The following is a 13208-nucleotide window of genomic DNA, read 5'->3' on the forward strand; positions in this document are numbered from 1 at the left end:
CTGGAGGTCGTTAAGACACAGGTAAGCATATAAAGACAGCCAGGCATACGTAGGCTATTACTACGCTGGAGGTCGTTAAGACACAGGTAAGCATATAAAGACAGCCAGGCATACGTAGGCTATTACTACGCTGGAGGTCGTTAAGACACAGGTAAGCATATAAAGACAGCCAGGCATACGTAGGCTATTACTACGCTGGAGGTCGTTAAGACACAGGTAAGCATATAAAGACAGCCAGGCCTACGTAGGCTATTACTACGCTGGAGGTCGTTAAGACACAGGTAAGCATATAAAGACAGCCAGGCATACGTAGGCTATTACTACGCTGGAGGTCGTTAAGACACTGGAGGTCGTTAAGACACAGGTAAGCATATAAAGACAGCCAGGCATACGTAGGCTATTACTACGCTGGAGGTCGTTAAGACACAGGTAAGCATATAAAGACAGCCAGGCATACGTAGGCTATTACTACGCTGGGGGTCGTTAAGACACAGGTAAGCATATAAAGACAGCCAGGCATACATAGGCTATTACTACGCTGGAGGTCGTTAAGACACAGGTAAGCATATAAAGACAGCCAGGCATACGTAGGCTATTACTACGCTGGAGGTCGTTAAGACACAGGTAAGCATATAAAGACAGCCAGGCATACGTAGGCTATTACTACGCTGGAGGTCGTTAAGACACTGGAGGTCGTTAAGACACAGGTAAGCATATAAAGACAGCCAGGCATACGTAGGCTATTACTACGCTGGAGGTCGTTAAGACACAGGTAAGCATATAAAGACAGCCAGGCATACGTAGGCTATTACTACGCTGGAGGTCGTTAAGACACAGGTAAGCATACAAAGACAGCCAGGCATACATAGGCTATTACTACGCTGGAGGTCGTTAAGACACAGGTAAGCATATAAAGACAGCCAGGCATACGTAGGCTATTACTACGCTGGAGGTCGTTAAGACACTGGAGGTCGTTAAGACACAGGTAAGCATATAAAGACAGCCAGGCATACGTAGGCTATTACTACGCTGGAGGTCGTTAAGACACAGGTAAGCATATAAAGACAGCCAGGCATACGTAGGCTATTACTACGCTGGAGGTCGTTAAGACACAGGTAAGCATATAAAGACAGCCAGGCATACGTAGGCTATTACTACGCTGGAGGTCGTTAAGACACAGGTAAGCATATAAAGACAGCCAGGCATACGTAGGCTATTACTACGCTGGAGGTCGTTAAGACACAGGTAAGCATATAAAGACAGCCAGGCCTACGTAGGCTATTACTACGCTGGAGGTCGTTAAGACACAGGTAAGCATATAAAGACAGCCAGGCATACGTAGGCTATTACTACGCTGGAGGTCGTTAAGACACTGGAGGTCGTTAAGACACAGGTAAGCATATAAAGACAGCCAGGCATACGTAGGCTATTACTACGCTGGAGGTCGTTAAGACACAGGTAAGCATATAAAGACAGCCAGGCATACGTAGGCTATTACTACGCTGGGGGTCGTTAAGACACAGGTAAGCATATAAAGACAGCCAGGCATACATAGGCTATTACTACGCTGGAGGTCGTTAAGACACAGGTAAGCATATAAAGACAGCCAGGCATACGTAGGCTATTACTACGCTGGAGGTCGTTAAGACACTGGAGGTCGTTAAGACACAGGTAAGCATATAAAGACAGCCAGGCATACGTAGGCTATTACTACGCTGGAGGTCGTTAAGACACAGGTAAGCATATAAAAACAGCCAGGCATACGTAGGCTATTACTACGCTGGAGGTCGTTAAGACACAGGTAAGCATATAAAGACAGCCAGGCATACGTAGGCTATTACTACGCTGGAGGTCGTTAAGACACAGGTAAGCATATAAAGACAGCCAGGCATACGTAGGCTATTACTACGCTGGAGGTCGTTAAGACACAGGTAAGCATATAAAAACAGCCAGGCATACGTAGGCTATTACTACGCTGGAGGTCGTTAAGACACAGGTAAGCATATAAAGACAGCCAGGCCTACGTAGGCTATTACTACGCTGGAGGTCGTTAAGACACAGGTAAGCATATAAAGACAGCCAGGCATACGTAGGCTATTACTACGCTGGAGGTCGTTAAGACACAGGTAAGCATATAAAGACAGCCAGGCATACATAGGCTATTACTACGCTGGAGGTCGTTAAGACACAGGTAAGCATATAAAGATAGCCAGGCATACGTAGGCTATTACTACGGTGGAGGTCGTTAAGAAGACACAGGTAAGCATATAAAGACAGCCAGGCCTATGTAGGCTATTACTACGCTGGAGGTCGTTAAGACACAGGTAAGCATATAAAGACAGCCAGGCATACGTAGGCTATTACTACGCTGGAGGTCGTTAAGACACAGGTAAGCATATAAAGACAGCCAGGCATATGTAGGCTATTACTACGCTGGAGGTCGTTACGACACGGGTAAGCATATAAAGACAGCCAGGCATACGTAGGCTATTACTACGCTGGAGGTCGTTAAGACACGGGTAAGCATATAAAGACAGCCAGGCATACGTAGGCTATTACTACGCTGGAGGTCGTTAAGACACAGGTAAGCATATAAAGACAGCCAGGCATACGTAGGCTATTACTACGCTGGAGGTCGTTAAGACACAGGTAAGCATATAAAGACAGCCAGGCATACGTAGGCTATTACTACGCTGGAGGTCGTTAAGACACAGGTAAGCATATAAAGACAGCCAGGCATACGTAGGCTATTACTACGCTGGAGGTCGTTAAGACACTGGAGGTCGTTAAGACACAGGTAAGCATATAAAGACAGCCAGGCATACGTAGGCTATTACTATGCTGGAGGTCGTTAAGACACTGGAGGTCGTTAAGACACAGGTAAGCATATAAAGACAGCCAGGCATACGTAGGCTATTACTACGCTGGAGGTCGTTAAGACACAGGTAAGCATATAAAGACAGCCAGGCATACGTAGGCTATTACTACGCTGGAGGTCGTTAAGACACTGGAGGTCGTTAAGACACAGGTAAGCATATAAAGACAGCCAGGCATACGTAGGCTATTACTACGCTGGAGGTCGTTAAGACACAGGTAAGCATATAAAGACAGCCAGGCATACGTAGGCTATTACTACGCTGGAGGTCGTTAAGACACAGGTAAGCATATAAAGACAGCCAGGCATACATAGGCTATTACTACGCTGGAGGTCGTTAAGACACAGGTAAGCATATAAAGACAGCCAGGCATACGTAGGCTATTACTACGCTGGAGGTCGTTAAGACACAGGTAAGCATATAAAGACAGCCAGGCATACGTAGGCTATTACTACGCTGGAGGTCGTTAAGACACAGGTAAGCATATAAAGACAGCCAGGCATACGTAGGCTATTACTACGCTGGAGGTCGTTAAGACACAGGTAAGCATATAAAGACAGCCAGGCATACGTAGGCTATTACTACGCTGGAGGTCGTTAAGACACAGGTAAGCATATAAAGACAGCCAGGCATACGTAGGCTATTACTACGCTGGAGGTCGTTAAGACACAGGTAAGCATATAAAGACAGCCAGGCATACGTAGGCTATTACTACGCTGGAAGTCGTTAAGACATGGGTAAGCATATAAAGACAGCCAGGCATACGTAGGCTATTACTACGCTGGAGGTCGTTAAGACACGGGTAAGCATATAAAGACAGCCAGGCATACGTAGGCTATTACTACGCTGGAAGTCGTTAAGACACGGGTAAGCATATAAAGACAGCCAGGCATACGTAGGCTATTACTACGCTGGAGGTCGTTAAGACACAGGTAAGCATATAAAGACAGCCAGGCATACGTAGGCTATTACTATGCTGGAAGTCGTTAAGACACGGGTAAGCATATAAAGACAGCCAGGCATACGTAGGCTATTACTACGCTGGAGGTCGTTAAGACACGGGTAAGCATATAAAGACAGCCAGGCATACGTAGGCTATTACTACGCTGGAGGTCGTTAAGACACAGGTAAGCATAAAGACAGCCAGGCATACATAGGTTATTACTAAGCTGGAGGTCATTAAGACACAGGTAAGCATAAAGACAGCCAGGCATACGTAGCTTATTACTAAGCTGGAGGTCGTTGGGGGAGGGAGACAGACAGTCAGAAAGACAATGAGATATTGTATGTAAACACACACATACATCTAACAAATCACTTCTGGGTCGCTTCTGAGGTTGAGTTTGTGAAAGTAATTGGGTGAGAGACACAGAGAGAGAGTGACAGAGATGAGGAGAACGAGCAACAGGCAAAAATACTGTGCAGACAAATAGAGAAAAAGAGACAGGTACAGTATGGTGCGCACACACAAACAACAGGCTAAACAAAGAAATAATTATTGCTTTGTGGTTGCGTCAGAAATCTCCTAGCAGTCATGGAGGTTCAGTGGATAATTTTCTGAGGGCAAATAACAGCTGAATAACAGAGTAGCTACTGTAGAAGGAGAGAGATACCTGAGAAAAGAGTGTTTCAGTTGCATTCAGTAACATTACAGGTAAAAGTGAATTGTCTGATAAGGTAGATTTCAGTTACCATAAGACAGTAAGTAAACTGCCTTTAGCACAGGGGTTCCCAATACACCGTCAAAGGCTGTGCTGGTAGATCGCTTTCCCATTCATAAAAATCCATTTAACACATTCACTGCCAGCCGTTTTTTTTTTACTGTAGTTAGCTTCTGCCAGAGGGTTTTTTTGAGGATTCTGGCTCATTTTACAAGAGCCGAGGATTCTTTTCTGCTTGGACTTTGTGAACACAAACTTCACAAAAGTACTAATAGAATGTGTGCTTTCTCTGTCTAAAAGAGTTAGTTTGTAGAGTTTGTAGTTATGTAGATATTAGCCGTTGAGTACAGCATGGTTTCAGCGTCTGAGACTGAAAGCTGAGATAATCGCAGTTTTGTGAAATTCAATCAAACAGGCAGAACAGTCACTTTAACCATTTATTTTTGGCATCAGTGAGAGATCAGACATCAAAAACAATATAGTTCTGACGCCCTCTCCTTCAAACTCCTCCCTCCGTGGGCGTGTCTGGTGGCTTTCAGCAGCGTTTGTCACAAGCGAGTTTCTACTGCCTGTCTGCAGTGAGCAGCCTCCCTCCCTGGCGGCCCCCTCTCGGCGAGTGTGGATGGGGCTCACTCGCTCACTCGTGTGTGTGTGTGTGTGTGTGTGTGTGTGTGTGTGTCTCCTTCAAACTCCTCCCTCCGTAGGTCACAGGCGAGTTTCTGTTGCCTCACGGATCCCAAAAAAAGAGAGGGGAATCGCAGGAGCGGGGAAGAGGAGAGGAGAGGCGAGGGCAGGGGGTTGGACACGGGAGAGAAATTCCTTTGCGATCCCCTTCTTCCAATCTTGAGGCGTACTCCGCTCTCGGTGTGCTGCTGCTGCTGCTTGTCTGTGCTGCTGCTGCTGGCGCGGCCGCTCTCGGGCGAGTCTGGATGACTGTAAAATCGCCAAGCCATTTCCTTGAGAATGGCTTCCTCCCGCGGCTGTTTTTTCTTTGCTTTCTCTCGTCTGGAGTGCACTGTCGCCACTTAGTGGGTCGGTAAAATAGATTATACACATTCAATACCTCCAATATTTGTATAGGAGACGTAAAAGGGTTGGATCCACGTACCACCGTCAAAAAAAAAAATCGATTTTTAAGCCGAGATATCTCGTCATTGGCAGTCAACCGTTGGATTCTGTAAGCCGAGATATCTCGTCAATGGCAGTGAACGTGTTAAGATAGAGAGAGAGGGGGGGGGGAGAGAGAGAGAGAGAGAGAGAGGGGGGTGGGGGGTGCGAGGCACGCTAGTGGAGGGTCCTACATTGGACCCTCCAATGTAGGATGAATAGAACCATGTGCGTGACCGGTAACTACAAGTCTGCAGCTGTCAGCGGACAAGAGACACGGACAGTATCAGTCCCGAGAGGACGCACACATGGGACGGTTGCGGACACCACAGACGAGTATAGTTCTGTCTATACTAGTTTGTGGATTTGTGAGGACGTGTGAAGACAGAGAGGGAGAGAGGGAGAGAAGCAAACAAGTGCACATCTCAAAAGCAGGTAAACCACTGTGGGATTAGCGAAAAGTTGCTAAAAAAACGGCGTTCGTTATCGCTATCGTGGCCAGCGCGCAAATTGGCAGCTGCAATCATCCGGCGATAGCATAAGAAAAGCAAATAGCGCTTGTATGACAATAGGGCCCAATGTCTGTTCAATACCCAACCTAAAACTAACTTCAGCGTGGTGCAAATCTCCTCTCTTTAAATCCAGCGTCTGTTTTGGTCAGAGCCTTGACAAGAGAGAGGAACAGAGCGAAGGAGATAGATAGATAGATAGATAGATAGATAGATAGATAGATAGATAGATAGATAGATAGATAGATAGATATGCTGGTGGTACCCTCAGGTCATCCTTGTTGCTGAAGGCCTGCAGCAGCTGCTGGTAGTGCCGGTCGCTCATCTGTCGCAGCAGGGCCAGCAGGCATGCCACAAACTCTCCCTGCAGAGAAAGAGTTATCATCAGCAGCATCATCATCATCATGATGATTAGTGTTATCAATGTCCTACCCTATACACTCACTTGCAGTCACTTGCTTGACTCTGGAATCTAAACAAGTTGATTTGCACTGGAAACGTACAGTAACACTCTGTAAACAGTCTCACAACACATGCAAGATATTTTTCACTTGTTTGTATACAAAATAAATAGTACGAGTTTAAAGGGGCACAAACAGCCTCTATTTATCCTCCCAGCCGCCAACCCGCCTGTCCCCTGGAGTTGAATCATTACAGAATGATGACGCTGACGATGATGATGATGATGATGATGAACACCTCATCTCCATTTATCATCCTGTTATTATTCTGAAGGTTCATTATCACCATCACGGTTAGTCATACAGTATTATTGTAATTATAGTCACCACAGCAGCAGGTCAATTTCAAATCCATAATTACTATTGTGCATTTCATCAAGTCCCAAAACGATTTAGACATACAGAGACACACAGACATACACACACACACACACACACACACACACACACACACACACACACACACACACACACACACATACAGTGACATCCTGGAACTGTAGTCTCAAGGCAGGCCCGGCTGGCTGTGGGCGGTTGGTGATCTCCAGGATGGTCCTCAGTAAAACTCCAAGCAGGCTCTCCACAATCAGCTCCACCTCCTCAGACACCACCGGCTCCTACAGAGAGAACACACACTCAGATACTGTCTTTCTCACAGCAGGTGATGGTCACACTCTACTCATCTAATGGCCCAGATATGCCTACAGTATATGGAGGATACAGAAGGTTGTTTTTTCAATCATCTCAGAATCCTACACTCAGTGAATACCTTAGGCCATTTCTTTCAAGGCAAAGTTCATAATTGAAATTCCTACCACCACCCCATTTCCCTCCCCAAGTTACAGAAACATGACTTGCCCATTTGATCTCTAGTCATTTGTATTCTTCTATCCACATGCTTCAGCACAGCCTTCAACTGCATCAGAGCCAAACAGTTGACCCAGCCTTATCATCATCTCACTCTTAATGATAGCCTTGACCTCGCCAAAAAAGGGAAGAACAAGAAGTTCCATCGCTACGAGCAAACATTTTAAAACTATTATATTCATCCCACCACCTCCTCTCATATAACATATTGAAAGAAAGAAAGAAAGAAAGAAAGAAAGAAAGAAAGAAAGAAAGAAAGAAAGAAAGAAAAGAAAGGTGGACAATGAGCTGTAGTATATTGTGTGTGTGTGTGTGTGTGTGTGTGTGTGTGTGTGTGTGTGTGTGTGTGTGTGTGTGTGTGTGTGTGTGTGTGTGTGTGTACCCCTGACATGACAGACAGATCTTGGACTGAGCAATAATGAGAGCGATCTTCGGACTGGCACATTAGCTGCCACTGCTGTCACTTCCCTTTAGATGTGGTGCCAGTGTGTGTGTGTATATTTGTGTGTGTGTGTGTGTGTGTGTGTGTGTGTGTGTGTGTGTGTGTTTGTGTCCTACTGGGTGTCTTTACCACTAGCTGCCCCTCTGGCAGTGAACAATGCAAGCCAGGCAACCGCACACAAATCACACACACACACACACACACACACACACACACACACACAGCTCGAAGTGACTGCCACGCCGCTGCCACATTGCTAAATTGATGGGTCTCATTACTGGACTGCACAGCTGCCAATGTCCCTGTTACCAAGACTAATTGACCATGCACACAACAAAACAATCTGCTATTGCAATCTACTGGCCAGAGGATAGCCCAAAAACTCTTTCCTTTTCATTTGACCTCCTTCAAAAGTTATTTCCAATTATGATGGTAATAATCCCCATGTATTACACTCTAAAACAAGCAAAGGCATTTATTGCAACTGCGTTTCAGAATACTGGGCATGTTTTGTTTTTGTAAATGGACTTGATTCATAAGGAGATGTAAAGATGTGAGGAAGCACAAGCTGCTGCTGACTGTGTGATGTGATGTGAGCTCAGTGTTATCTCAACACATCCATACATTCAGTGTTGCCATTTGTCACTGGCAGCATTTTGAATGGCACATTCCTCCTTCATTGCGGTTGTTAAGTGGTTTATTTTCTATGATAGATGATATTTACTCCTCTACTGAAAAGCAGCCTATGTTTTCTCATTTCGACTTTTTAGACATGTGGGTATCTCACGCTCTCACTTGGAGATTCTCACCCAAACCATGTATTTCTGGGTCATTGGTGGACTAAATCAAAACATAGCCAACATTAGCCATGTTAGTTTATTTGTTTATTAAAAAGGATCCCCATAGCTGACGCCTAGACGACAGCTAGTCTTCCTGTTATAGTTTCCGCTGGCTGGACTGTACTGTATGTATCCACTGTAGAAGTAGGAGGAGTACTCCCTGAGCCCAGAGGCCTCACGTGTGGGGTCCCCCAAGGAAGCATCATTGGTCCTTTATAATTTTTTATTGTACATTAATGACATGGAATCTGCCCGCTTATGTCCTTTATTTCTGTACGCAGATGGTTCTGCCTTGTTGGTAACCGGAGAGAGCTTAGAATCAGTGAGATCATCTCTTAGCAAAGAGCTTCATAATGTAAGCACATGGTTATGCAACTATAAACTAGCCCTGCACTTAGGAAAATCTGAATGTATTGTTTTTGGTTTAAAGTACAAAGTAAGGGACCAACCCAGTTTTTCGGAGGAATGTAAGCTACAGGAAAAGTGCTGTGTTACGTATCTGGGATGTCAATTGGACCAGTGTATGTGGAGTGAGGCTATAGCTCTCTGTCATTGTGTGTCAGTGTATGTGGAGTGAGGCTATAGCTCTCTGTCATTGTGTGTCAGTGTTAGGGCTGGGCAATATAATCGATACGGCAATATATCGCGATATTTTATTTCCCGATACTGTATCGATACTTGGACGCCAAGTATCGCGATATAATCTTTTTTTTTTTCTTTTCTTTTTTTTTGCAGGCCATGCCATGCCAGGCCTCTGCATCTGGTGATTCCCACCCCTAATCGATACTGTATCGATATTTCCCATATCTATGCGTTCAGTAACACTCAACACTCAGTAGTTTTGACTAAATTTGTCCACTAACTTATCAGTATAAAGTGATGTACATATTATTACACTACCTGGGTGGTACACAGTGTGTTGTATCTTTAGCTCTATTATTTAATTTTGAGTAAATTCTGTAGAATATTGCAATATATCGCAATAATATATATCGTGATACAATCGTATCATGACCCAAGTATCGTGATACGTATCGTATCGTGAGATCCTTGCCAATACCCAGCCCTAGTCAGTGTATGTGGAGTGAGGCTATAGCTCTCTGTCATTGTGTGTCAGTGTATGTGGAGTGAGGCTATAGCTCTCTGTCATTGGGAAAATCCCCTCAACGACAAAGTATTTGGCAAGAATATCTAAATTCCTGGACAAGAAGACCATGCGGCTACGTCTTTAATTCAATGTCATTATGACTACACCTGTATATCCTGGTACAATGGTCTAACTAAAAGATCAAAAGACAGGCTTCAAAAAGCACAAAACAAACTAATGAGGGTTATTCTTGGCCTCAGTCCATGAACGCATATTAGCCCAATGCATTTTAAAGAGTTGAATTGGCTCCCCGTTGAAAGTAGTGTTCAACAGTTAAAACTCATCATGGTCTATCAAATATTACACGACCATTGTCCAAATTACTTTACTAAGTATTTTCAATTTGTATGGGACGCTCATGGCCGGAACACGAGAGCTAGTGTAGCGGATTTGAAACTACCTAAGCTAAAAAGCAAGGTGGGGAGAAGTACATTCCTCTACACAGGGAGAGAGGAGTGGAACAAGATCCCTAACCAAGTTAAGGCTGCCAATTCTCTGAGTGGTTTTAAAAACCTTCTGAAGAAATTCCTGCTGAGTAAGCTAGAGGCGTGGGCGGAGTCTTTTGTTTAATTACTGTAGTCTCTGAACTTGTGTTGCTTGTATCTATCGTTTTCCTTTATTCTTGATTGATCTGTAATGTTTATTTGATGTAAAGTGTACTGTATGTCTTGTTTTTTAAGACCAGGGACCATGTTGGAAATAATTGTACAACCCTTGGATTTTGTTGTATTTGATATCCATAATAAACTCAACTCAATCAACTCAACTCAACTCAACTGCTACATGCTTGCAGCCAACACTTGTCAGCTCTAGCCCTGATGAAGCAACTTGTATGATGGTTACTACTCACCGCGGTGCCATTTTCCTCCTTCTTGATGAGGGACAGCATGCTGGTGAGGATGCGGGCGCACATCACCAGGTCTCTCTGCTCCTGCATGTGGGCCTGGAGGAGGCGGAGCACCACTGGGAGGAGGATGCATCGTGACTCTGCAACACACACACACACACACACACACACACACACACACACACACACACACACGCACGCACGCATGCACACGCGCACGCACACGCGCACACACACACACACACATACACACATACATCAGAAGTGAGACGTTGAAGAATGAATGACACACCTAAGAAGAGAAGGCTAAGAGGTGAAAGACAACAAGAGGATGAACACCACATACAAAATAAACCCACACGCTGCTACAAATCATGCAAACCCTGGTGGACCAACAGCTCATACACTACCTCCACTGTTCTCTTGTGTTTAGGTGCACGAGTGCACAGCCTTTTTTTAATGCAACCCATCGTTTTGCATTCATGTCATTTTCATCAGGGAGGTTTTTGTGCTATATTTGGCATTTGGGAGTAAAACATCGATTTGCTTCAGTTTGTAATCTTCATTAAGAACAATTTAATAAGACAGAAGCAAGCACACTGTAGGGTAACAATTAGCCAAGGTGTATTATCAAATAGCTGCACAGTGGGAGTGCACGCCAAAAGAGTGTCATATAGACTAATCACCTGCGTGTAGGCAGCTTGACAAACGCCTATCATTGTGAGTGTTTGAATCTGGCTGCTCAAATCTGTTTGCTTGTTTGTGTTGTTTATATTTGTTTTGCTATTTACTCAGCGAATGTGCACCCATGTATATGTCTATGTGTGTGCCTATTTTTTCTGTGTGCTGGGATGTATCCAATGTGTTTACATGCTTTAATTATATACAAGATCAAAGTGTACATCCACTGCACTGTACATCCGTCTGTGTACCCAGGTCTGTACCTGGGTTAATGTAAAGCTGGCTCTCCACCGTCTTGGCGATGCACTGCAGTTTGACGGCCTCCAGGGGGCACTCAGCATGAACAGTGGCTGGCAGGCTGCCCAGCGTCTCCCGCACAAAGCCGGCCACCTCTCGCACCGTGAAGATCTTCAACAGCTCGCCGTAAACCGCCGGGAATGTCCGCAAGAACACCGCCTAGGCAGGTTAGCACAATATTATTCAATGGTATGAAGTGAAGGCTTTGCAGCCAGGGCACACTGACAAGTTATCCAAAACTGCACACAGACCTTAAACACAGAAGACTTGTTTGCCTGAACCTGAATGCCCCAATCATTTTCCTAACTGACCGGTAAATTGAACACATTATGAATCCATCAAACATAATTTCTCCTCAAAGACTGGAATTTAGTGCGTGATACGCACTGCTAAAAGCACTGAAGCTGCAAATTAGACCATGCAGACAATTTGCTCTTAGTATTTCGCCACTATTCAAAGCATGGCACCCACTCTTCCCTAAAGCAAGGCACCCATAAGCTCTATATGTGAACATGTGCTTATTTGGCAAAAGGACTCACTACTAAAGGCTTGGAGCCAATTAAATTAGGCATAGTTTGGTTGCTAAGAAATTGACATACGTATGTCCGTTTGCAAGATGTGTGTCTATATTTCTCATTCTCTCCCCACCTCCTCCCTCCCCCTGCTCTCTTCTCCCCCACACCCCCCCTTCCCCTCTCCTGCTCTCTCCTCTTGCTCCTTCCCCACCTCCTATACCCTCCAACATCTCCCATTCCCTCCCCACCCCATCACTCTCTCACATTCCCCCTGCTCTTCCCCCTTCTCCTGCTCTCTCCTCTGCTCTCTCTTCATTTCTATATTTTCTATATTATCAATTGTTCAAATGTTATCTTTATTCTGTATATTCTTGTTACTGTTGTGATAGCTAGAATCAGCTAGACATACTTTCTGTGAAGCCCTCTGAGACATGCTTGTGAATTAGGGCTATATAAATAAACTTGACTTGACTTGACTTGACTTGAGAATGAATGCGAGTTTCATAATTCATTTTTTCAATGAGCTTTGGTCAAGACTATCAATATAGACAGAATCACAATGTTTGTTTACAATAACGTCTGCGTCACGTACATACAGTTTAATGGAGCGAAACAAGCGGGGCGGGGAACAACTGAGATAAAGGGAAAATGGTTACACGTCTAAAATGCAGGTTTGATGCATTAATATCTCATTAATAAACATAACTAAAAATAATAATGAATTACGGTATCAACACAGTACATAAAATAAGCACAGCCAAATGTCAGATAGTTTATAGGCCACCGAGTTTAACTAGGGTATATAGCTTACATTAAACAACATTGTGATTCAGGCTATACAGCGTTCACAGACTGCAGGAGAGGTGGATAGCAAGGCAGTGTGGGAAAGGAGTTATTAGTGTACTTGGGGATGGAGACACACGTGCGCATGCACACGCATGTACATGTACGCACGCACA

At 44.6% G+C, this 13208-nt stretch overlaps 1 protein-coding gene across 4 annotated transcripts in view; it reads right to left on the reverse strand.

The window, feature by feature from the left end:
* dock4b (dedicator of cytokinesis 4b) overlaps positions 1-13208 on the reverse strand; it is a 246388-nt gene that overhangs the window by 62662 nt on the left and 170518 nt on the right. For all 4 annotated transcript variants that reach the window (XM_083632225.1, XM_083632228.1, XM_083632227.1 and 1 more), the window contains exons 23-26: positions 11701-11893; positions 10760-10896; positions 7097-7231; positions 6419-6517 (exon numbers count right to left, since the gene is read on the reverse strand). In XM_083632225.1, the coding sequence (XP_083488351.1) occupies positions 6419-6517; positions 7097-7231; positions 10760-10896; positions 11701-11893 (564 nt within the window). The remainder of the gene's footprint in view (positions 1-6418; positions 6518-7096; positions 7232-10759; positions 10897-11700; positions 11894-13208) is intronic.

The sequence above is a fragment of the Poromitra crassiceps genome (assembly GCF_964638095.1).
Source record: "Poromitra crassiceps genome assembly, chromosome: 2".
Taxonomy (NCBI): Eukaryota; Metazoa; Chordata; class Actinopteri; order Beryciformes; family Melamphaidae; genus Poromitra; species Poromitra crassiceps.